This window comes from Oreochromis niloticus, linkage group LG20, assembly GCF_001858045.2.
Source record: "Oreochromis niloticus isolate F11D_XX linkage group LG20, O_niloticus_UMD_NMBU, whole genome shotgun sequence".
NCBI classification, from domain to species: Eukaryota; Metazoa; Chordata; class Actinopteri; order Cichliformes; family Cichlidae; genus Oreochromis; species Oreochromis niloticus.
In genome coordinates, this window is record NC_031984.2 from 28,411,123 (window position 1) to 28,437,613 (window position 26,491).

General features: G+C 40.8%; 1 protein-coding gene across 2 annotated transcripts in view; it reads left to right on the forward strand.

Annotated features, from left to right (window-relative positions):
* The window catches only part of mtor (mechanistic target of rapamycin kinase), a 76,444-nt gene extending 53,821 nt beyond the window's left edge, over positions 1-22,623 (forward strand). For both annotated transcript variants that reach the window (XM_003449131.5, XM_005454119.4), the window contains exons 35-58: positions 2,017-2,142; positions 2,783-2,914; positions 4,939-5,054; positions 7,412-7,529; positions 8,024-8,221; positions 8,829-8,929; positions 9,092-9,188; positions 9,321-9,419; positions 9,539-9,661; positions 10,343-10,525; positions 11,027-11,161; positions 12,817-12,991; positions 15,756-15,891; positions 16,016-16,163; positions 17,278-17,400; positions 17,949-18,031; positions 18,145-18,217; positions 18,303-18,377; positions 19,697-19,832; positions 20,692-20,757; positions 20,862-20,942; positions 21,212-21,292; positions 21,705-21,810; positions 22,033-22,623. In XM_003449131.5, coding sequence (XP_003449179.1) covers positions 2,017-2,142; positions 2,783-2,914; positions 4,939-5,054; positions 7,412-7,529; positions 8,024-8,221; positions 8,829-8,929; positions 9,092-9,188; positions 9,321-9,419; positions 9,539-9,661; positions 10,343-10,525; positions 11,027-11,161; positions 12,817-12,991; positions 15,756-15,891; positions 16,016-16,163; positions 17,278-17,400; positions 17,949-18,031; positions 18,145-18,217; positions 18,303-18,377; positions 19,697-19,832; positions 20,692-20,757; positions 20,862-20,942; positions 21,212-21,292; positions 21,705-21,810; positions 22,033-22,048 — 2,727 coding nt within the window. In that variant the 3' untranslated portion in view covers positions 22,049-22,623. The remainder of the gene's footprint in view (positions 1-2,016; positions 2,143-2,782; positions 2,915-4,938; positions 5,055-7,411; positions 7,530-8,023; positions 8,222-8,828; positions 8,930-9,091; positions 9,189-9,320; positions 9,420-9,538; positions 9,662-10,342; positions 10,526-11,026; positions 11,162-12,816; positions 12,992-15,755; positions 15,892-16,015; positions 16,164-17,277; positions 17,401-17,948; positions 18,032-18,144; positions 18,218-18,302; positions 18,378-19,696; positions 19,833-20,691; positions 20,758-20,861; positions 20,943-21,211; positions 21,293-21,704; positions 21,811-22,032) is intronic.
* The last annotated feature ends 3,868 nt before the right edge of the window (positions 22,624-26,491 follow it).

A 26,491-nucleotide genomic window follows, 5' to 3' on the forward strand; every position in this document is an offset into this window, starting at 1 on the left:
CAGCCTGCCAAGTCTTTGGTATTTGAGACGAATGTCATCCAGTGTAAAATAATGAAGTTCAAGTACATCTTTTCCATTTTGCGTGACATCTTAATTAACTGTGTTTCGCCCTTTTATGTGCACGCTGAGGGGAGGAATATTAAGTCAGAGAGGAAGACTGTTAAAAGTTTGATCTGTGATGCACCATTCCTGACACTTTAAATCACATCAGTCTAGTTGGTCTAATACAGCATTAATTATATGGCTTAAGATCAGCCCTTTTTGGCATTCCTGCTTCTCTTCTCCTGCTCAGATGTTACGGACACTGCTCTGGAAAATTTTCGTAATTGAAGTGCAAAAACCTGTGTCATCCTTCACCTTTACCACGTGCCAGGAAGCGTGTACTCATCTGAAGACACTGTGTCCCTGCCCAGATTTTTTTAGTATGTAGTTTTTTAGGTTTTTTTGGACAGTCTGACGTGGAAATGCCAGCGCACTTAATGCAATTGGATCACTGTCCTCCCACCCCAGAAGGTCACAGTAGTGTCCCAAGATAGAACAAAGGACACTGGCTTTGATTGAACAAAAACAAAAACTGACATATGTGGAGTACATGAACAGTATGGGTGGTGTGTGATTTTTGGATTGTTGTATTTATTAACTGCCTTTATCTTTCGGAGATTTCCCCCCTTGATTACAGAACACTTGTGACTCTTTTTCTACTGCACACGAGTTTATAAAATAATATTTTTCAGTCATCTTACCTTGTGTTGAGGATCAAACTGTGTATTTGTGAGAAAACAGAGTCCACAGATCTGTCAACGAGTTACTCTCCTGCTCTTAAGTGCTTTTTCCCTTAAACAGCTTATCCCTCATCAAAGTTTTGCAGGTATGGTAAAGGTGCAAAAAAACACAACCCCCAGATGTTTGTTCATCGGTGTATCAGATTGATTTCTTGCACTTCTGTCCATTTAAACCCCAGTTTCAGTCGCAGACTATGGCCAAGTTTCTGTTAGAGGATCAGCCCTTTTCCCCCTTTTTTGTGTTCTGTTTCTCAAACAAATGCATGTCGTGAAACATTTTAATATTCCTCTAAGAAAAGGTTGAGGATTTCAGGACTTTTGTGTATTTCTCTGTACTTCTGTGCACGTATTTTAAAACAGCTCACCCCTTCAGTCTTTGTAGGGGATATTTTTTCCTACTCGTTTATATAACAGATTCTTTTGGCAAATTCAGGCAGCTTGCCTCTCAATAAAAGCTCTTTGTTGTTCACTTGCGTTCTTCAGCTGTTTCAGCTCACAGTTCATTTTTGTTCAAAACCATAATCTTTTAAAAAAATATTGGAAATTTTTATTCTGTTTATTTAAATGAAATTGGTTTATTCTTGTGTCTGAAAGGACAGCTACATCACTGCAGTGTTGTCGTTTAAGACCATCTGTCCACCATGATGCACATTCAGGTGCATTTGTTCCCTTCAGTCAACTTGGATGAACTAGATCATTTGGCTTCATACCTCATAAGCAGAATGTCAATGATTTCTTGTGGTTAAATCCAAACTAAACTGTCTTAGCTATTATAATTACTGAGCATAGCACAAGCCAGATGTGACCTGCACGCAGCTCTTTATCCCATCATGTTAAACTTACTTCAAAAAAATGTAGTGTTGAACTTTACCCTAACATTTCAGCTTACTCAAAGGTCCCATCATACTTTTACCATTTAAGGAAATATACTTAAGATAAACATTAAATTAAAGAATTCCTTCAAGATGTGATTATCTTTGTAGATGATTTGTTGAACCGCTAAAGGTTAAATGTTTGTTTAATAGAGGTAGTGGGCTTGCAAATGTAAATATGAGACCTGTATATGTATCTTTTTCTGCCATGTGAGCCTGTACTCACTGTGGGCATTTTAAACAAATAATAGTGAAGTCATTGAAGCATACATCTCCCTCACATGTGTTTGTTCTCTCGAGGTTCACTAGTAGGTACCTCTCTCTCTGAACAATCTAACATAACAATATGCGTTTTCCTCCAGGGCTGTCAGCGCATTGTAGAGGATTGGCAGAGGATCCTAATGGTCAGATCTCTGGTCATCAGCCCCCACGAAGACATGAGGACCTGGTTGAAATATGCCAGTCTTTGTGGCAAGAGCGGACGCCTGGTGAGTACAGTGACATGTTTGTACAAGAGAAGGGATTCTACAAATGAATTCTAGTCACACAGCACTCAGAACAAAATCAGAGCTGATTCTGATCAGTTTTTCCAGGAAGAAAAAAAGGAAGGTCATTTCTAACAAAGTAAAGTGCAACTATGAATTCCTGCCATGAAATTAAATTTCATTTTAAATGTTTTTAGCTGGCACTGATGAAAGTAGAACAGCCGCACACCTTCAATCAGCACTGTTTAGAAACCTGATCGTTCATATCTTCTCTATTAAATTTGTGCAATTTTCTGTCCTTGACCTCAACGTTTTTATAATTGATGGTAGATAAGTAAGAAAGGTTGGCCATTTTTTCCATATCCGCTCTTATTACATTTAAGTGCACACAAAAGATAGCAGAGTCTCCAATAACTCACTGTAACATTAAGAGTAGACGAGAATGGCCATCTTAATGTCTTAATCCGTCTTCCTCTTTTCTGAAAACCTGTTTTCAACTAAAGACAAATAAAGGTTGATGTTTCTGTAGTTTTGCAAGTCGCTAAAAGTCAGGAGTAATTTCTGTGATTTCATCTTCCAAATTATTTTTGAACTGTGAGTCTTCTGACTCGGGTGCTTTTTCTTGGCCGCTTTCTCCCTCTAGGCACTGGCCCATAAGACCCTGGTCCTCCTCCTAGGTGTTGACCCCTCCAAGCAACTTGATCACCCATTGCCTACAACCCACCCTCACGTTACCTATGCGTACATGAAGTACATGTGGAAGAGCGGCCGCAAGGTAGGACCATCAACAATGTTGTTGTAGGTTCAAAACTAATGTGTCCTAAAAAGCAGAGGGCAGCATGACTAGAGATCTAATTATCACTCTTGTATGCGTGTTTTGAGAATAAATGAAGTAATGATCAAAGTTTTGTGGAGGCTAGAAAGGGAGTGCTTATATTAGTCACCATACAGTAGTTTCATAAACAGCCGATTTATTCATTTGAAAGGTTTAAATGAGCCAGAAATAACATAAATAATGTGAAAATGTTAATTGCTTGTTTATTTATTGCTGGATATGTAATTCTGACAGCAGACTCGCCATTTTTAAATTAAAACGTGATGAGACATCAGTGCTTGTGTCTGCTGCCCACAAGTTTAAACAATATATTGAGCACTGGTTCTTACATTAATTGGCATGTATCACTAATAGTCAGTGCAGGCAGTCCGAGACAGCCAGAGGACAAATCTGTTATGCAAGCTTGTCTTCAGGTAGGTCTGTAAATCTTTCCTCAACAGGCTCCATAATTATAATCACAGATATGAGGTAGGGGATTTTGCTAATGATTAGCTAACATTATAATTTTTTTCCTGAAATACAATTTTGAAGAGCATTTTGGGGGATGGGAAAAAAAGCCATTGTTAACATATTTGCAATGCAATATTGTTCAATTGCAAATGAAGTTAAATTCAGATTTTACTTAATTTGGGCTTCCAGCAGCAACTGTGGATGGAAATATGTAATTTTGCAGAGTGCTGTGATAAGTGGCAGATTTGACAGAATTACAATATTTCAGAAAATGGAAAATATTAAAGAGTTTGATTGGATTGGCCTTAATAATTACGGTTCCTGTAGCGAGTGACTAATGGAGCTCAGTCTTGTATAATTTTTAAAGAGCAGAACCTCTGAATTGATCAGTAAAACAACTCAGCTGTTACATTTACATGAATGTTGTTATTAATCTTCAATATCCATGGCAACCATGGAAAAAGTGCTAATAAATGTTAGTACTTCTTCAGAAAGATTTGTTCTTTCTGTGTTCCAGCATTCAGCATAGTAACACAGGTCAAACTGCCAACTACTGGCAGCGGTGGCTCAAGGTTTCAATGTGTGTGTCACCCGAGCAGCATGGGATTGAACTGCCCTGCCCTGTGCCATTTTACACACGCAAGCACACTTGCACCCATTCGCATACAGTATACACACCCCCAAACGCACTTAAACATGTCCAGATTTATTTCTAGGTGTTAAATAGCATATGTGGCTCCAGGCTGCATTGTCATTAGGGGACTTAGGTAAGTGTGAGTGTGAGCATGAGCACTGCTGTTGCCAGGACCAGCTGCTCTGCTCAACTGACAAATAATATAAAAACAGAGAGCGAGAGCAGGGGCAGGACCCTACTGTTTCTGGGTTTTAAAATGTTCAGGGACATTAGCCCTGTCACTGATGACTGAATCACACAGTAGTAAGGCATCTACCAGTAATCGTCAAATTAGCATTAAAGGCAAGGCTTTTGGAAATGATGGCTTTAACTGTTTTCTCATGTTTCAAACTGTGATCTTAAAGTCATTCATATATATGCATTCATGCAGAAGATCAGGTGAAAAAGATGCAGATTACTGGTCAGCATTGCAAATCTGGGGATGGTGAATAGTGTATAGGACAGACTTTTCTTTGCTTTAAGATCACGTCATAGAGGTCCTAACCAGCTTGACTAACAAAAATGCTGCAACCTTGACTGCAGAGGTGTGTTGGCAAAACAGAGTAGCAGGCTTTCCCCTGTAGAACCAACAGTAAGCCCACCAACACTGATATGTTCAGAAAACAGTGTTTGCTGTTGGTTGTCGTGAATGCACCAATTAAAAAAGTGATCATCGTTGATAAAGCACTCATAAACCTGTCAAACCAGAAATAAAAGACTAAGCATAAATGTGCAGTTTGTGTAGTTTGACTTAACTGATTTCATTAGGATGCAAACCGTACACAAATATATTTAAAGTCGTGCTAAAGTTTATTTGCTATTGCTATTTGCTTCTCTCCAGATCGACGCTTTCCAGCACATGCAGCATTTTGTGCAAGGAGTGCAACAGCAGGCTCAACATGCCGTTGCAGCTGAGGACCATCAGCGGAAGCAGGAGCTCTACAAGCTGATGGCCAGGTCTGACCTTTTTCTGGAAATACAGTAACACCGGCGTATCGCCAAACAAATACAAGCTTTCTTGGAGAACATGCCACAGGAGGAGGTGTAACGAGTTAACAAGAAAATTAATTCTGTTTGCTATTTCAGTTTCATAAGCCTGTGATTATTCAGACTGACTCACTGTCACACTTTTCTGAGTTAACTGAGTGGAACAAGGGGCATCACTTATGTTAATATTGACATCAGAACATTAAATGGTTGTATTTTAAGTTGAGTTTTCTTTTAAGATGGAAAAATAGAAGTGGACTCCCAGAACTGCAATGTTGTAGCTTTAGTTTTAAAGTAATCATTTAAGAAGCTGAGAATTTATTCCCCTTTGCCAGTCTCTGTATACCCACTCTGGCATGGCAGAGAAAACCCAAAGCAACATGCTGAGGCAAGGAAAAAGTAACCTCATGTATTTCCTCCCTCATGCTGTAAACACGCAGGGTCATGTCCAGTGCATTTTTATTTCCACGGGCGTGACCCATTCTGGCATAGCACCTTTTACAAATCCACTGGCATCCTGTGTGATTTTCTGTTCTTCCAAGGCTCAAAGCTTTCAATAAACAAATCCTTTTGGCAGGAAATGTGGCACCATGCTGATGGGTATCACCAGCTGTGTCTCTCCCACAGTGCTGTTAGTTTGCACCTTTTCCAGTAGGTGCTGTGCTGTTCATGTGATAGTCCTGGCACACTGGTTTGCACCTTTACCCTATCATCACCTCACCTCACAGGGGAAGAAAGATGCAGTAAAGCCTTTTGAAAACTCGACATTCCAGTAGCTGTTGTGTGGTTTTAGATTGTGATTTTTTTATTTTTTTTTTGGCTGAGAAATGGAAGGTTTCATGTTCCCAAAAATTACTGGGAAAGACTTCAGACTGTTAAAAAAGATGCACGCTCTTGTGGACTCATCAAAATATTTGAGAAAGATATCTAAGACTTCCTTCTTATATGGTTTAGCTGCTTTTCTTTTTGCAGAAGAGAAGATGTGCTGCATTGTCTCTCAAATAAGTCAAAATAAGCAAGAGGTGTTGCATGGGAACAGGTATAATCCCATGTACAGTAAATCACACAGTGTCATTTGGCCATGTGCACAGAGCAGGCATGTATACCCTCCCATCTCATAAATCAAACGTGACAACACATAAGTGTGAACGTGGGTAGAAGGGGCTTTTTCCACTCACTTTTGCATCTTCCACAGAATGGTTGTGTAAAAAAATAAATGCATGTCAGGGAAAAACACCTGTACGCTGTCAGTCAGGACGGGTTCTCTCCAGACATTCTGACACACTTTCTTTAATACAGCCTGGCTACGTGGTATGGAGAACACCTGGACTGCTCAGACACTCACATATACACAGTCATACAGACACCTCCACCCCCAAAGTATCAAGTATCCTGTATAATTCCACTGATACTAATCAATAACTCTGGGGTCTGCAGCCGGAAGAAACATGCTCCAATGTCACCAGACGCCTCGTCTTAACTCCTTCCTTCAGTAAAAGTCGAACCTGCTAACAGTTTACGGACACAGTTCTGCACAGATGCTGAACTTGAGCTGTACATCTGCATGGAAAAGCACTCGTAAGAAATTACGTAATCCAAAAGGCAATTTATTGGAGGTGCTCTGACATATCCACAGTACTGATAGATGGTTTGACAAAGCAGTGCTTGCCAGTTTCTCAGTTTAGAGTAGTTTTATCTGAATTATATGTCTTGGCCCTGCCAAGCACAACTAGTTTGACTTTTGCCTGTAAGCATCTGTGTTTTTTTGGATGATGGATTGAGCAAAGTCCTCTTGGGATGCCACAGAGCTCACCGTTGGGTTAAATTAGGGGAAAATTGGTTTGGATAATTGAAAATCTCCAGCCTTTCAGTAGATAAATGAACTGTTGCCTCACGTATTACTACTTTTGATATATGCCTGTGAGACTTCCAAGCTGTGCATCATTATCGGACTTTTTTATATAAACTGCCCTTGGATTTCCTGAATGTGACTGCCAAGTCTTTATAAGCAATGACAACATAAGCATGCTTATAAACTCATGAAGATATTCTTTTTGGCTTGTCCCTGGAGTACATTTGTTTCCTTGTCACTAATGTAGTCACTGAATTATCTTCTTCTGCAGAGCTTCTCTTAATGGCGCTGATCTTTATTACCTTCTCATGGTCTAAAAGAGGTTTTTATTCTTAATGCCAGAAATGTCAAATGTCAAACTTATAATATATGGTGCACCAAATAACTTCTTTCTGCCATTCAAAATGGTATATTTACATGTGATTTAAGTACTAATGTTAGAGTGAATTTCCCTCTTCTCTCTTTCTCCATTTAGATGTTTCTTGAAGCTGGGGGAGTGGCAGCTCAGTCTGCAGGGCATCAATGAGAGCACCATCCCCAAAGTTCTGCAGTATTACAGCAATTCAACTGAGCATGACCGCAACTGGTACAAGGTCAGCTCCTCCCTTTTAACTCTGACCTTTAACATTTGACTGGCTGCAATAAAATCCCAGCTGTGTCAGTAAGCAAACGTCTCAGCCCTGTTATGCCACTACGAAAACCTTAGACCTCCATTCCTGGGCCCTTTTTATTTTGCTCAGTAGATACTCTTGAATTGTTTTCTGCGCTCCATCACATCAAAGATATGTGGTGATGGAAGAGCTGAAAGCATCTCTGCTTTTTCTGCCTGTGCTGCAGGCTACTGAGATGTCTCCACAGACTCTCTCCCCATCCATCTTCACCAACTCGCTTCAGCTTCAACCTTTAATAGCAGGTTGCATAACAGTGCAAACATCAAACTCATGTTTGGATGAGAGAAATTACAGCGCCCTGGGAGATATCTGTCCCATAGCAAACTGGAAAATGACATCATGAACAAACGTGGAAGTTATTTCCAGTTAATAGCTCTGAACACCAGTTTCACTCAGTTTGCACCATCTTTCGGCAGGCTTGGCACGCCTGGGCTGTGATGAATTTTGAGGCAGTGCTGCACTACAAACACCAAAACCAAGGGCGAGATGAAAAGAAGAAGCTGCGGCACGCCAGTGGTGCCAGTGCTAATAGTGAAGCCAGCAACAGCGACAGTGAGGTTGACAGCACTGATCCCAGCCCTGTGCCCTCACCAGGTCAGAAGAAGGTCAATGAGGTGAGTTACGGAAATTACACTGACCATTCGGTGTCCTCTTGTCCAAGTGCTCTAAATTCAGCCAGTGCTTTATGATACTTAACATACCTGACTTGGTGTGTAAGCCATTATACACATATTTTCACCAAATGTTCAAAACTGCTCATCTGTCAGAGATCCCTCTGCACATACTTGCTCAAAAAGCACGTTTTTTGGCCACAGTTTTTGTTTCCTATACAAAATCATCTCAAAAAACTTTAATGATCTTCTTATTGCAGCCTGTTTATACAGAGCTTTGAAAAATTCTCTTCAGTTTTCCTATTTCTTCTTCTAAACTCTCAACTGCAGTGGCTCTCCATATCTTAGCATGCCCACAAAGAGGCATCATGTGCTTACATAGAATCTTTTTTCTTTCTCACTGTCATCTAAAACACATTAAACATATAAGAATTCAGGTTCAAACTGATAATACACCACAAAAATCTAAAACTGCAATATTTTACATCAAAATGGTCAAAAGTCAAGACTGACATGGCTGGAAACTGCAACTTGACTTGTTCAGGTAGTCATCTGGCTGTTTGTTTTTTACTCATGAAAAGCATATCTTATTTATACTCTCTCGCTGTAGGACCTCTCAAAGACGTTGCTCCTGTACACAGTTCCTGCTGTGCAAGGTTTCTTCCGCTCCATTTCACTGTCCAGAGGAAATAACTTGCAGGACACGCTTAGGTGAGTTGTGTCCGACTGTAACACACACACTGGACAAGTGTCCAAAGAGCGCCCATACGTGCTATGTGAGTACAGGAGGCCCTCTAGTGGCTGACTGTGATTGATTCACAATGGTCAAAAAGGAAGAGAGAGTCTAGTTTTATTTTGTTTTCTCCTGCTCAGGGTTTTGACTCTGTGGTTTGATTATGGTCATTGGCCCGAAGTGAATGAAGCTCTGGTGGAAGGCATCAAGACCATTCAAATAGACACCTGGCTGCAGGTAATATATGTAGAGATGCAAATTTAAAGTGGCTTTAGCCTAGAAATAAAATCATATGAAAAATAATTTTTTGCGTGGGAGAAAAGGCTGATTTGAGTGCATACTTATACTGCAATGTTTTTATATTTGCAGGTCATCCCGCAGCTTATAGCTCGAATCGACACCCCTCGAGCCCTGGTGGGCCGTCTGATCCACCAGCTGCTAACTGACATTGGACGATATCATCCCCAGGTAAGTCTGCTTATTCTACTGGAGGCTATATTTTAGAACACAGAGCAGCCACATTTCTTTTATGAAAACTTAAAAGCTGTACCCTCAGTGATCAGCAGTTGTTCTGTGTGCACATGCAGGCTTTGATCTACCCACTGACTGTGGCTTCAAAGTCCACCACTACCGCCCGCCACAATGCTGCCAACAAGATCCTGAAGAACATGTGTGAACACTGCAACACCTTAGTTCAGCAAGCTATGATGGTAAAGCATCTCTACTGCACTACTGAATTAAAACATCTTTATAAATTGCGGAGTAAAAAGTTGTGGGTTTGTTCCATTGAGTTAAATGTGAACTTCATAGTCTAGTGGTCTAAACATTTGGCTAACAAGTGAACGATCCCTGGTTTGAACCCGGGAGAAGATTTCTATGGGGTTACGTGAGGAAGGGCATCCAGCGTTTAAATGAATGAATTAAGACTAAACCTGCCAAATCAAACAGAGCTAACTGCTGTGGCGATTCCATATTGATAAAGGAGCAGAGCTGACAGTAGCTTCATCTTTAGATATATATGATTAACAAAATATTTAATTTCCAAACATGAATTATAGAAATGTAGATAAAGGTTTTCTGGTTCTTGTTATGACTTGTTGTATCATTTAAAATTAAATGGGAAAAGCTAATTAGCAGCAGAGGAGGAAGTTCAGCCTTTCTTGTTGTGATTGTGAACATTTCTAATCGTAATTGAATGTAATGTACATCACCCTGTAAAAGGAAAAAGCTTGATGAAGGTGAACTTTGGATTTCCTTTTCTCTTTAAAATATTTGCAATTGGTTTTCTGTGTAAAAGCATTTTAAATTGTCCAGATTTTCGATGGCACCTGTGAAAACAGGTCTTCATTACGCTACAGACTGACCTTTTCCTTTTGTTTTCCTTCCTCCAGGTGAGTGAGGAGCTCATCCGAGTGGCCATCTTGTGGCATGAGATGTGGCACGAGGGCCTTGAAGAGGCATCACGTCTGTACTTTGGTGAACGCAACGTCAAGGGCATGTTTGCTGTGCTGGAACCCCTACATGCCATGATGGAGAGGGGACCACAGACCCTCAAAGAGACCTCTTTCAATCAGGTTTGAATCTTCCTGGTTTGATTTGTTGTCGCGGTGCAAACAGTGATGACAGGGACTGGAAACAGTACTCAAGCATGTGTGCACTAGCTTCTGATTCTGTTCCTAAATATAAATGATGACTTTCACATTATTTTATTACATTTCTGTCAAAAAAGGCTTAAAGATTAATGATTAAACATTCTGTCCATGCTTCATCTAAACTGTTGGAAACAAAATGTATTCTGATATGGAGGCTGGAGGATAGAAAATTGATGTTAAATCATTCTACCTTATAGAGATGCCTTGGTGGCCTGTGCATATTATATATACGTTTTTATTTGGATCATCATCAGCAACAGCAGTGGTAGAAATATTTCCAAGCTTCCACAAATCTAAAATTTATACCATCCCGCACAATATAAATTTATCATAAGCCAAATTAAAGATTTAATAGCTTTTAGGAGAGAAAAGAAATTGGACATAAAAAGAAAACACTTGTGTTTCTCTTACTTCATGCTACAGGCTTATGGGAGGGACCTGATGGAGGCACAAGACTGGTGCAGGAAGTACATGCGCTCTGGAAACGTTAAAGACCTGACTCAGGCCTGGGACCTCTACTACCACGTGTTCAGACGCATCTCCAAGCAGCTGCCACAGGTGATTGAAAATATGAAGCCTGCAGACAGTTAAACTACTTTTTTTGTTAATAATATATAAATCACCATCCTAATGATCACTGCAGTGTGCCTCATGTAGTAATATTCAACAGTATTTGCAGTGTATGTACAGTAGCAGCATTTTTGTGCACGTACTGTGTCATATGGTACGTCAGAGTACGTCTTTTGTGCTGACATCTCACCACGTCTGTGTCCATTCCAGTGTTTCATCAGATTATAGATTTTGCATTTCATGCCCTGACTCATTCTTTGATCTTAAGATGGGTAAATGTGTCTTAGTCGTGTAATATGACATAAAAGACTAATGGCTACTCTGTGTTTTTTGCCAGCATACCAACATTAGAAACAACACTGAATGGGAGCTAATGATAGCGACTTCTTTCATTCCCCCATCTCTGTTTAAAGTCATTGAGCAGGAAGAAAAAAACTAATGTTGCAAGATGTTGAAAGACGGCAGAATGGTGATGAGAGTGATGATGTAGGAAGAGGAATGGCACAGCATCAGTGGATAGCATTGCTCATTTTATTGTCACGCCCTCAGGCGCCACTCTGTCTATTAAATTATGGCATAATGTCCTAATGTAAAATTTCACAAGAGGCAGAATATTTTTCGAGATATATTTTACAAGTTGCAGGTAGTTTATTTTCTGTGGTCAGTTGTTTGTTTTTAACTATCAACACCTGTCAACACACATTTAAACATGAAAAGAGTGACAAACATTTTCCTGCATCAGAGATCTCTTTTTTTCAGTCAGTATTTTCATCCTTCATCTTCTTGCCCCGCTTACATAGATTATATTCTTGTGATTTTACACATGTAAAAAAGAAAAAGAAATGCCTGAAGCTGAATAATTTATTTTGACCTATGACGCTATAAGTTCTACAGATGCTGTGCAGATTGTTGTGAACAAGAAGCCACTTTGGTACAACATAATGGGTAGATGCTTCAATAGAAAGCAGAGCTTCTTGCTATAGGAGAAGAGATGAAATTGAATTGATAGATGCCATTCCTAGCAGCTATCATCACATTGTTGAAGAGTGACATTAAAAATAGTTCTGTCAGCAGCTTGTACTTCACATAATAAATGAAGATGGCGATGCTATTTGACACTGTAGCATGGCCCTGCTCTCAAGGATGCACCCTGCTGTGACATTACAGTACGCAGCATGAAATACACCGCAGCATTACGACATGCTGGGAGCAGTGCAAATATTCCCCCACAGGGCATTAACACAGAGATAAACCCTTCCCAGAATGCATCCAAACGGCAGTTCCAGCGCAGGGCGGGACAGTAACCATACATCAGCATTCAGAAATGAACCATAAAGGCCTTTAAATAGTGTGCCACATTCAGATTTGATGCAGTGTAAATGACTGATGGCTGCAGACAAGCAGCAAATGCATTAAGAAAGTGAAATGTTCCAGATGATTTATAAAAAGCTGCGTATAAACAAGTTTCTCTGGATAAAGCCTTTTAACTTGGATATGAGCCAGTGTCTGCTACAATATGCATATTGCTTTAGGCACTGTTGTCTTGGCAGGCGCTGCTTTGTCAGTGAAGTTTTTGTACACAAGACTTAAAACTAATTGTCTCTTCCTGTGCTACACCCCCACCTCATCAACTTTCCTCACAGCTGACCTCCCTGGAGCTGCAATATGTTTCTCCAAAGCTGCTGATGTGTCGAGACCTGGAGCTTGCTGTACCCGGCACTTATGACCCCAACCAGCCTATCATTCGCATCCAGTCCATCGCCCCCTCGCTGCAGGTCATCACCTCCAAGCAGCGCCCACGCAAACTCACCATCATGGGTAAGATTAGGAGAAAATTGCACAGCCCTTGTGGCTCTGAACCCATTATATTAGGAAAATGGATTAAAGAATATTTCTAGTCATATGCTTTCAGCAGGCATGGGCCGTCACATTAGAGAAAATTCAATATTAATAGAATCCAACAATAAACAGCTCCAAGGGCACAGTTTATTTTGAATTCATCGGTCATGGCATGTGGTGTGGCTAGAATATGACCGTAGAAAACGTTCATACCACCAGAAGCAAGATCAAACAAGTGATAAGCAAATATGAATTCCACTCACCACACGTGGACCAGAGTCGATGGTTATTTAACTTTCTACCAAAAGAGTCTTGTGTTTTTTCCCAGTCTCTTCCGATTGAAGCCACATACGGGGGCACACCACGGTTTGTCACAAACCCTCCCAACACTGTTCTTTGTTATTAAATTGAATACTGAAATAAATAACTTTGACATTCTTCCCTCTGCTCCGTTGTGTGATATGAAATATGACAGCGAAGTGCTTCTAAAATGGCAAAGCACTGTAATATCACATTGTCTTGAAGCCAAATCCACACATTATCAATCACAAACTGTTCACTCTGCTTCACACATTTTATGCCCCTGTACCAGCGCCAGCCGTGACCGGAGGCAATATGTTTTTGGGTTGTCCTACCCCACTGTCGGTAAATCTGATTCTCATGATATCTTAGGAATTCATTGCCCTTCAGGGACATTTTGCCACAAACATCCACTAGGTCTCGGTGGACTGGATTAATAGGCTATAATATAGGATATAATAATAATAATATGTGTCTAATAGGTTAGAAATGCTAAATTGATGAGCTAATGTAGGCAAAAGGTCAAAGTTTGACTTCAATGTGACGACATAATTTTCTGCAAAAGAAACTTTTCTGGCCGTTATTCAACACCATACCTCAGAAGCACAAGGGGAGATTGTGACCATATTTCACGTGTAGTCGGATATTGAATCGGTGACACTGAGGTGCGGTTTCCACCTTGAAACTACAGTGATAGATTTTTTTTGTGTTTGTGCTGCAGGGTTGACAGTGTGTGTGAAGCATACATGATTTAGAATTTGTAGCCTCTGAGCAGCAACATCCCTGTTTGAACGGTCATCACAGGGCTTTGTGTTTCTTCAGAATCAGCGTTATTGACCAAGTTTAATTCCTTCAAAGTCTGCACAGACAGCTGCAGCTTTACTGCTGGGGGGAGGTTACAACTGCAAGGCGGTAATTCTACTTCTCTGGACAATGCTGTACTTTGTTCTGATGTATTCCATCAGTGTTATATAACACACTCTGTAAAAGATGATGGCTAATAAATCAACTGACCTCTGGAGCAAGACTTCAGATTAAGACCTGTCAGCCAACCTAGATTTACTTTCGATGCTCCTTCTTCTGGTACACTGTACTTACTGGGGTTGTCATTAGAAGCAGACTCAGGATAGAACAGGGGCGTTATTTTCCACTGGAAGCTTCAGTTTACTCCATAAAAGGTAGTACAGTGTTGGTGAAATAGTGGAGCAATTAGATAAGTGTCATCGTCTGTAATTCACATAAGTGAAATATGTTTTCCTGTCTGTCATGCTGAAAACTTCATTCTGCTCAAGAGGACTGAGTCAATATCATAGTTCATCCAGCAGCTATTAACATACTGAAAGTGTCGTGGTACTTCATAAGCATCATAGGCTTTATTTATGTAGTCTTTTTAATCCTTTATTGCATATCTGCTGTTTATTTGGTCAAAATTATCCGCCCTCCTGATGCTAATAGTCAGGTGCGAATCCTTTGTGCTGGAATTTGTTGTGGTTTTCAACAGGTCCCTCACACGTCTGCTGAGCAATCCCAGCGTACTCTCAAGCTCCTCCAGATTTGATGGTCTTCTGGCATGGACCTTGGTCTTTAGTTCACTCCACAGATTTTCAGAGGGATTCAAGTCAGGGCTTTGTGCAGGCCAGTCAGTAACATTCACTCTGGTATTCCGGAGGTAGTTCTTCAACTACCTCCGAGCAACGTATGTTTTGGATCGTGGTTTTAAAACAAGTATGACCACGTTAGTCCTCAGAAGTTACACACAAATCATTGTGCACGTTAGGAAAGGCCTGTGGATGTTATCGTAGGCATTTGGAAGCCTTTTGAGGTAAATTTCTCTCCATAACTTCAAACCTCTGCCAGGCTTGTTCTGTACTGTTTGGCTCTCTTTAAAATTCTTCACGATACTTCTCACTCCAGTTCTTGACACTTTGGAAACACTTTGATAACTTTGTGTGTCCATCTCCTGCTTTGTGAGCATCAACAAATCTTTTCTCAAGTCTAAACTGATTTCTTTAGTTTTTGGCATGATGATTACTGAACGACAGCTCAAACACTCGCTGCAGTTTTTATACTGCGTGTAAATTGGAAGATAAACCTCAGTTTTAACTTAATTTTCCAAACTTTTAGCATTGGAAAGTTAAAACACCTAATTGCACAGCAGTACTTTGTGCTATGGCTCAGGATAAAACTAGTATATTTAGAAATCCTGTGTTGAAAATTTCTCGCTCTGTTGAAAAGCACTTGGGGTATTTTGACAAAGCTTCAAATGTCATGGGGGGTGAGCTGATAATTTTGTTCTCATTTGTTCTCATACTCAGAGGAGTATGAGGTGACCCTGGCAAAAATACCCAGCACTGCCATTTCCAACCATTAAGAGTTTATTTATGCATTTCTTTCCATTGTTCAAGTAGTCCATCATTGTTGTATTTTATTGCCCCATCTGCAGGTAGTAATGGCCACGAGTTCATGTTCCTGTTGAAGGGCCATGAGGACTTGAGGCAGGATGAGAGAGTCATGCAGCTGTTTGGTCTGGTTAACACGCTTCTGGCAAACGACCCTGCGTCCTTGCGCAAGAACCTCAGGTAGACTCACACTCTGGCATCAGCACACACACACAAATTCCAAGAGACAGTTGTGTTTTACTCACCTCGCACATACCTGACACAGTTGTTTGTGCTCGTCCCGGCTGTGTGTTGTGTTCATCAGCATTCAGCGCTACGCAGTGATCCCCCTGTCCACCAACTCGGGCCTGATTGGCTGGGTGCCCCACTGTGACACCCTGCATGCCCTCATCAGAGACTACAGAGAGAAGAAAAAGATTTTGCTCAACATTGAACATCGCATCATGCTCAGGGTGAGGAACTGCTTCTATTTCCACTGTTTGAATAAGTGGAAACAGTCTCAGGATGTTTTCTCTCCAACTATGTGCTTATTTACCTTGTTTGATCCCATTAGTTACTTTTTCAGCCAGTTTGCTTCCTTTGGAACTTCAGCATGTCACAAAAAACACATTCACATGATGAATTAACTTCCTGTCTTACTAAATACATTTTAATGTGTTATTGGCTGAACGTACTCACATGTTGTTTCTGTTTCATGCCAACAAGCTGGTCCCATTCATTTATAAAATTGTCATTTTCATATAAAACTATCCACACTAAATAGATTCATCAGAGCTGAGGAAGCATCTGTTTCCAGTGATTATATTGATGAATACCAATCACTCTTTGTGAAAACACATTTACAGATCCTTAATTGTCACAAATTAACTGTATATCACTCCCCCGGAATTCCTAATTAGTCAAAGGAGAACAACAAAATACATAATTTTCTTTGCTAAAACATCACTGCAGAAAGTAAAAGCTCTTGACCCATACCAGGATCGGGGGGAATGTCAGTGGTTTGATGCCCGGCTCCTCCAGTCTTCATGTCAAAATGTCGTTGGGGAAAAATGATGAAGGACAAAAACTGCACTTCAGCTCTGTGTCTGTGATAGAAACAGCAAATGGGTGAATGTGGCTTATAGTGTGAGGTTTACAAGGCCTTAAAACCAGAAAAAGATTTGCACAATTTGCATCCAGTTTATGTTTTTCAATCAGATGAATCAGATTTTTTTTTTTTTGCCTTTTAAACATATTAACAGCCTGTCCCAGCTGCTGCTCGCAGGCCCCCAGTCTGTCGGTGGTCTCAATAAAAACAGAACGAAACCAAATATCAGATATTAAAGAACAGCGGTTTATTCCCAAAAGTATTTGATTAACATTTGTAAATGTCTTTTCTTATACACCAGTATAAGAAAAGACATTTACAAATGTTAATCAGTTACATTTTGAACACAATCAAGATTCATAAAATTCAAGTTTAATGAATCTTTATGTTCTGTCGATCACCTGTGCTTCTTGCCAATTGTTTGATTTTGTAAATACTGAATAACGAAAGACTTTAAAGACTTTCACTTCTCACTCCAGATGGCTCCAGACTACGACCACCTGACGCTGATGGAGAAGGTGGAGGTGTTTGAACATGCTGTCAATAACACAGCTGGAGACGACCTGGCCAAGCTCTTGTGGCTCAAGAGCCCCAGCTCTGAGGTAAAATGCTCCACTTCTTTACTCTGTCAGCAGTGCAGAGGAGGGGACTTGATCTTTTCACTGTCTATCTTTATGTATTCAGTGGTCCTTGGATAAAATGTCAAGAGAGTCTAATTATAGATCCGATAACTTCTACCTTTGAATTAACATCTCTTCCTCAATAAAATACCGCGTCACCTCAAAACTGGTCTTACTTTGGGAAAGGTTTTCATTAGATGCAGACCAAGCAAAGTAGGTCTTTGTAGTTTCTCATTTTTCTGATTACTGCGAGCAATACAGGTGTAGTGAAATAAAATTGTTGTTTTCCCTAAAGAATGGGTTTTCTGGGTTATCTGTCCTACTTTTAAAGCACTGACTCTGCAGGATTTCACTAAGAGACCATCAAATTGAATCAGTTTTAGTACCCCGTGTACCTGATGCTCCATGTGTTTAAGTGTCTGGAAAGATGTGTTCAGCAGCCTGCCAGAGATTTCTGTTTCATTTCCCACAATATTTTTATATTATGACCTAGAGGAGCACTCAGAACACAAATGTTATTTCTCCTACAGGTGTGGTTCGACAGGAGGACGAACTACACTCGATCCCTGGCTGTGATGTCGATGGTGGGCTACATCCTCGGACTGGGTGACAGGTGAGCTTCTCAAACAAAACACTAAAAGCCCTGTATTCATTTTAAAAAGTGTTAGAATGGCCACAAAGAAAATGGTAAAACATTATTGTGGAGATGATGTTTATGTTTTCCAGGCATCCATCCAATTTGATGTTAGACCGGTTAAGCGGCAAGATCCTACACATCGACTTTGGAGACTGTTTTGAAGTGAGAGGAGATTTGTATTAAATATGTTACAAACTTTTATGATATTTATCAAAAAAAAACGTACCCTCGTATACATTTCTAACAGGTGGCCATGACCAGAGAAAAGTTCCCTGAAAAGATTCCCTTCCGACTGACTAGGATGCTAACCAATGCTATGGAGGTATACGACTATGCTGGCGTGTGACAAACTCTGTGAAGTGTGGTAAAGTGTGCTCACGGTAACACCACGTGTGGTCATGAGTCATTCAATGTGATAGGTAGTTTAATACATAATATTATGAAGAAAGTTCATTTTTCCGGGTGCTACAGCCTGGCATTTCTTGTGCCTGATGTTATGGAGATATTTGCTCAACAGTACAGAGCAGCGTCACCCCTGCTCTTACCTTTTCCTTGTCATTTGTTTGCACAGGCAGATATTAATAAAGCTGGTTAAGTATCTCTCCTGCACGCAGAGGAACGACCACAAAAAATGCAATTCTGTATTTGTGGTAAATTTTAGCCACAGACCAGGTTGGCCTGGCGCTGCTGGTTTGTCCATTATCACGGTTAGTTCAGGTCAGGGATTGCATTCTAAGTTTGAATTTAGGATGATGATCCTCGTTCGTGACGTTTACCAACCTCCAACTTTAATCTTTTAAGCTTCATTGTGGCCAGGGGTTTGAAAACATTCATGATGCAAAATCATGTAGTTGACTTAAACACAAAGAGCGGTAAACCTGAGAGCCAAGAGAATTGGCTTTGGTCAGCTGATCAAAGCTTTTGCAGGCACAAAGAAAAATCTGCCGGAGCTCACAGTTCAAATCAATGTCAGAGTTATTTTAAGGCAAGTCATTTTTCTCTGCTGCACCGCTATGGCTGATCTTAGGGTTTCCCCACCTGCCAAATCCCACTGTCTCTCCTCCTTGTGGCCTAGCTTAAAGCAGTTAGAGCCCCGTTTCATTAGGTTAGACAGTCGGAGACGCTGCAACACAAAAGTCTTTCTAGTACATTCATTTTATTCTGGTGTCAAAGGCCCCCACCCTTAAACACGACAAATATTCCTCTACTGAAGTGAATCCTGCCTGAGCTGCTTCTTCTTTGTCTTCTTTATTTTATTCCGAATAATAATTAGTCTTCTGTGACTGTGCAGAGTTTTATCAGAAGCCGTGACTCACTGTGCCTTGAATTTAATGAGCAAAGGAAGAAAAGGAATTAAAAATGAAAGCATCAAGAAATAAAATTCTGCGTTGTAAGAGGTTTAAGTTTTGTCTTTTAAGCTACTGCGAAAGTTTTTTGGAGGTGGTTCTTTTTAAAAAAAAATTTTTTATTTAGACATATATGAAATCTTCCTAAAACATATTTTCAGCCTTCTAAATACAAACAGAGGCTGTTCTACTACTAAACTCAAAACATGTTTATAATTATTTATAAGTATACTGATCTTTCTGTAACGTGCACACACAGAATGGAAACCTAATTCCCAAATGTCGTGTGTGTCAGGTGACGGGCTTGGATGGTAACTACAGGATCACGTGCCACACAGTGATGGAGGTGCTGAGGGAGCACCGGGACAGCGTCATGGCTGTGCTGGAGGCCTTCGTCTACGACCCGCTGCTCAACTGGAGGCTTATGGACAGTAAGGAAAATCCAGCTGTTTAAATTGAGTAGAGATGTTAGCGGAGCCTCACTTACTCTCAACAGACAAATCAACATATTACAGCCTCACATAACCACAGCAGCATACCAGCTCAGACCAGTAACAGTTTGGTTAAAGTCAGAGCAGATTACACTTGTTCAAGCTGAAAGACTTCTTTTTGTGGCGCTGAAGAGTGGGGAGCGTTAAATCTACTCGCATCAAGCTGCACTGGACTTCTGCTTAGCTTGTGTTTTCGAGAGAAACGGTTAATGAAGTGCTTCAGACATCTAAAGGTCACTGGTTAAACTGTGTACAGAGGGAATAAATCTCTGTGGCACCTTCTCTACTAATACTGTTATGGTTGCCTTTAGCAAGACATTTAATCAAAAAAAGTGGAATATGTCACTTTGATTATAAAGGAGTTCAGCATTTTGGGGTTAGTATGTTTAAGAAATAAGAAGCCAGGGATCTGTACATAAAACAGCTTTCTCCTTACAGGGACATAAAGCTGCATTAGTTAAACGCTCATTAGTGTATTCTCTACTGTGTGTTTATATAGCCATTTACTGAATAGCCACCAGCGCAAACCGGACCCATTTAATGCAAAGGAGCAGGAAACATGACTTTCAGGTCACAGATGGGTAGAATAAATCTGGGGGACAACATAAAGAGAGAGGCCTTTTCTATAATCTGACCACTTTTAATGAATAGTACACATAACTGTGGAAGAAACCAGAGTTTCTGTCTTTAAAGCAGTCAGAGAGGTGGTGGTCCTTCCTGGTAAATGAGGTAAATGAAATATGCTACAGAGGAGTTTATGTATGTTTTTAAATGCACACTTTTCCCGTGTCGCCCACAGCAAACACCAAAGGCACCAAACGCTCCCGCACCAGGACCGACTCGTACACCGCCGGGCAGTCAGTGGGTCAGTTTCCAACACAAGCTGTAACCATAACTATGTTTCATTTTCTATTTAATAAAGGAAAAACATGTTTTTTTTAATCTCTGACTATGTGGTGTCATCCACAGAGGCTCTTGAGGGAATTGACCTTGGAGAGACCACGCACAAGAAAGCAGGGACCACAGTGCCTGAGTCGATTCACTCCTTCAGTGAGTTACCTGCTTATTCAGACTTAAGTGATTTTTTTGTTGTTGTGTTACAGCTTTTTACGTCTGCTCTGCTTATTTTGCCGTCAAAATACTTAGCACTCGCTGTCATAATGATCGCTGCAACTCACTGCGCTATTGTAAGGCAGGACACAAATCTGCTTTGATTTCCTTTAGCTGCAAACAGGTTCGGTATAGACACAGCATAATTTGTTTTTCTAAAGTTGCCAATAGTTGTTGATGCTAGTATTTGTGTGTGTGTGTGTGTTTAGTTGGAGATGGCTTGGTACAACCTGAGGCACTCAACAAGAAGGCTATTCAGATTATTAACAGAGTGCGAGACAAACTTACAGGTAAGTGGGAAATTTTTACTACACATTTCACTTTCCCGTCTGTAAAGTACCCTCTTTTTTTAAATAAGTAAATGATAAAGATTTATGAATAATATTTTTAATTTAATCACATAGTACTGGAGGTTAAAACATAATACTTAAACTTCTTGCATAAGCAGGGACTTGCAGTCCATCAGCATCCTCCTGAAACCGAACCAGTCCCAAGTCCCTCGCTTACATTTCCAGTTTAGTGTCTGATCAAAAATGAGCTCAGCAGAGCTTTAATAACAAAAGGAAACCTAACAGAGACGAGAGGTCTTTTCAGATCTTGCGCTATCCTAAAAGCACCTTTGTGTTGTCTGAACAAAGTCGAGGAGTCTTTGCAGATTGATTTTGCCGGAGCAGATCTGTTACCAGAGTTTGTCCCCTATAGGTCGTGACTTCTCTCATGATGAGACGCTGGATGTGCCGACACAAGTAGAGCTCCTCATCAAACAAGCCACCTCACATGAAAATCTGTGCCAGTGCTACATCGGATGGTCAGTATACCTTACACACATTTTCAGCTTCAGGGTTAGTCAGAGCAGTGATGCCTGGCTGCAGGAATCCACCTTAAATCGAACCGAAGTCATGACTTTGAATGTATGAAAATTGTAGCAGAAAAGTTTGCACACTTTTAAATGTAATTACTGTGCCACAGGTTGATCTTTTTCTTTCTCTTCTTTTAATTTGACATTTTCTTTTCTCCTCCAAATGTTCAGGTGCCCCTTTTGGTGAAGAAGCGTTTCCTCCAGCCAGGATTGACCCTTGACTTTCTCGCACACTGATAGATGAAGTAGGAGCTCTCAGCTCAGATTGGTATCCACTGGAATGTGTCCTCAAGCCACACTGCAGAGCCTAAACAAAGTTTTTCCTCTTTTTTTTCTGTTTGGATTTCTTTGTTGTTGTATAATTTTACGGTTTGCCATTTATGTTTATTAGAAAGTACCTTTAGTGCTTTGTTTTTACCTGATTATCATAATTTACCAAATTTTGCAGTCATTGCTCATAATGACCTTTGTAATTTTTACCATTATATTTACTCGCTAAAAGCTTTCTACAGTGGCCATATTGTAATCGCTAATGACATCTATTACTCCACATACTGTTTTCTTCTCATAAAGCCACCAGTCTGTATCATTGTGTATGAATGTGACAAATTTCAGCAACGTGATATGCCTTTTACTAACTTAAACATTCTTAAAGGGTTTCTGATGAGCAGAAATCAGTAAGAATTTGATTTCATTTGATTTGAGTGGACTGCGATGTACTGAATGGGCATTTGTGTGCCATTAAACCCTGTATAGATACCACTGTGACTGTGCTGTGTTCATTGAACTGTACTGATTGCTCATGAAATTGAGATTGTCACACCTACAGCAGTTTAAAAATAGCTAAGGGTAAGGGCGTCCCGGTGGAGAGCGTGCCATGTATCAGCCCAGAGACGTACTGCAGAGTCTGGGGTTTGAATCCAGCCTTCCAGACACTTTGCTGCATGTGTTTTCCCCGCCTTTCCCATCTCCTGCTATCAAGTAGAGCAGAAATGATGGAAAATAGTATGTTCTGTCTCCAAATGAAAATGCTTCATAGATATTTATTTATTTATTTTTGAAGAGGTGCCACTGTCTTTGTTTTTCTAGCACCGACAGAGGGCACTCTGACTTCTAATAGGATCACTCCCCTCCATCTTCTTTAGGAGACAGGCTTTGGCAGAGGATTCACTCATCAGGCCGGAGATGATAAGACCACACTAGATCCTCCCCTAACACCAGAACAAAACAGGAAAAAAATACTAGGTTTCAAGCATGTGCTTTCAAATCGAGATTAGATTCCCCTTTTCTAAAAGCAGCCATTATTTTTTTTATCATTGTCTGAAGACCACAGGGAGACGCAGTCACTTGCAGCCAATGCAGTCTGACAGAAACAAAACCGAATCAGATGCTGCAAACTGCAGAGGCAGCACTGGAGACAACTATTAATTTGGTTTCCTGTGCTGTTATCTGGTGAGTGCAAGGTAGCTTCTGTTTTTTACTTCTGCTCATTGCTATTCCCCCTCTAATTTCTCCATTTATTTCTTCCCTGCATTCTCCTCTGAAGGTTAATTACTTATAGATAGTTAAGGATTACGGATCAACAGAAAGCAGCCCATTGATCTCTTCCCTGCCGTGCCCACCGCTGCAATGTCACACTCTTTACACATTGGGACAAAAGCCTGGTGATTATCTGTGCGTATCGATCGATTCCTCCTCTGTTTTCCCTCGCTTCTTACTCTCCTTCGCTTCCTTCGCCTCCACTCTGTCACTTTGTTCCCTCCTGCTGCCAAAAGCTCATTATTGAAAATGTGACTTTTCATAGTCTGTGCCACCATTTCTGTTGTTCTTCCTCACCCGTCTAATTTGTTTGTATTTTTTTCGGCCTCTCAAGTCTGTTGAGAGGCAGCCGAGTCAATAGCTCAAGTTAAATAGGCTGCATTGATTGGAAGAGGGATTTAGCTGTTTACCAACTGTGGAAATGGGCTAGGGCTGCAAAAAAAAGACACCCGGCACAGGTGTCTGCATGGAGCAAGTCAATGGTGACAAATGATACTCATCGAGAGACAATGCCCCTAAATGAGGGAAGGTGAGAGGCTTGGCGGTAGAAGCTGCTGATGCTGTTGGCCACGCTCCATCAGCCTTTAAGGCTGTCACATGAAACCGAAACAGGCCTGACACATTAGGAATGATGGGAAATGTAGCAATACATTCGCTCCCCCTCTGGGACTCGAGCCTGTTCCTCCATCCTTGAGCATGTATTTCCCCACAAGAGCTCCCTGCAGGTGTTATTCCACATCCATGCATCCTCTTTAGCGTCTCATGACCCTTAGAGATTTCATAAGTGCTCTTCACAACTCTTGCTGTGTCTGGAGTGTAGTCACATACACCCAAGCATGCTCACAGGATAGAGCATGGGTGTTTCTCATTTCTCAGTGAAAGCTTAATTTGTTAATATGCATGTATCAGGCTTTGCTCATGAATAAAACACATTACAAGTCCAACTGTAAAACCTTGTTCTGTATCTGCAATGACATGAGTAACTAAAAATCTAAGCTGCAACATCACCTTACTCCAGTATTGTTTTTCTTTTTAAATTCTATATTTCTGTTTTCAGCAGCATCGCTGCATCATTTTCTATGAGTGAGATTTAAGTTTGAAGAGAGGAAGGAGCGAAAACAAAGAAGCATGAATGCTTATACAACCTTAATATTACAAACGTGTGTAACTCTACTTGTAGTGAATTGTAAACCTCAGCCAGTCTTGTTAAAATGGTCGATACTCATCTGCAAAAATAACGAGGTCAGTGTCTGTGCAGGTAAACTCTGTGAGCCAAAAGCTCACACAAACACACAAACACACAATTTAGGACAGTTTTTTTTTTTTTTTTTTTTAACTCGTGGCTCTCTGTGATGTCAGAGAGAAGGGAAATCCTTAATATGGTCATCTCTGACTTGCAGAAGCCCCACACACCTGATGTCCAAGCATGTTTGCAAAGGTCAGCCATGCAGAAGAAAGGTGGTGCAACTTGAGGTACTGCTCCAAGCCCTAGTGTAAGATAAGTAAGTATTATTTTAATCTGCAAATCATACAAAGCTTAGTCTAGTAGAGTCCTAAAATTAAAAATGTACTCTCTTCTAAGAGGTTTGTTGTAAAACCACACATGAGCTGATCTTAACATTCGCTTGTAAGACGGAGGGCTTTAGAAAACCCCAACAAATGAATTAAGTGCGAGCTGTGAAGTCAACTGGCTGAATGTGAGACATGATTCATTTTCTCTTCAGGGATGGCGGCTGATGTGGGTCGAAGTGCAGGTTTTTGCTTCACGCCAGATCTAATTAAGGTGTCACGAAAATGTACAGCCCTTTTTAAAGGTGTCTAAATCAGGTGTGAAAGAGTAGAGCTGGAGGAGAAACTTTCAGGACCTAAATCCAGTTAGAGTCCAGCACAAGGGAGGTACCCGCACATAATGCTGGCTGGATACCCTTTCTGACTGTACCACAAAGGAACGACACACTCCTGTGCCTCTCTGCAGTCATGAGAATGCTTTCTCACTCATACCACGCAAGCCCCCTGAACTCAAACACACTGCCATGGATAAAAGCTGTGAAGAGAGAGATGGAGACAGAAGCGATATTGACGGCCGACCAGAGCAGCTCGATAGCAGGCTCTGGAGTTGTTTAAAGTGGGAGCCTGGAGCTAGGACTCTGGCTGTCTTTGTGCACTGTGGTGTAAAGCCAGTATCGATGAACTTGACAGCAGTTTAGCCCGCCTGAGATCTGCTGCTCTCTAAGGACACTTCAGACACATTCTCCTGCCAGCTTTAGCCTACTTTACCCTGCCCATTCATGTTCCTCAGAGCAGGGACCTTAAAAAATGTCAGTGGAAGGATTTTCTGTTTCTCTAATCATCTGTTTGTCGATTAGTAGCAGCAAAGAGTAGGGCGATTCAAACGGCACTGAAGTAGTCCACAAATCCAGCATCTGTGGCTTATTGGGATGAATTACTGAAAGAAAGTTATGCGTGGAAAAAGATACATTTGTTGTTGTTACTGTAAACACAAATATAGAAAGCAGGCCAAGGAGAGGCAAGATGAAAAATTGGGCCAGTTCGGCTTTTTAAGCCTGCACTGCGCATTTTGCATGTCGGCGGCTCCAAATGGCGCCGTGCAGTAGTTAACTATTTGAAAAATTACAAGTGTAATGCCCAGCGACATCAGCAAATGGCACACAGTATGCTCATTTTTGTGTCGACCGACTCTGCTGGACTGTGATGCTTTTTAACAAAGGATGGAGGGGAACACTTCTAACTGGTGACTACACCTTCCCCGTCCTCCTCCTTTAACCACTTACATCAGAACAAGGCAAACATGACACCAGAATTATAGGACTACACACTGCTCTACCTGCTTTTATTACAGGTAGAAATTACCTCTGCTGAAATAATAGTGAATTCATTCGCACAGAATGATGGTAGTACAGCTTTAAATCATGTTGCTTTGTCATTTTTCTTCATATGAAGTTCATTTTGGGTATATGGTAAGATGGACATGGGGATATGCAATAGACCTTACCGTTGATTCTTTTCACTGTTGCTCTTTTTTTTGCTTGGAAATATCTGCAACGACAGCTGTTGAGGTTTATCTTCGGGG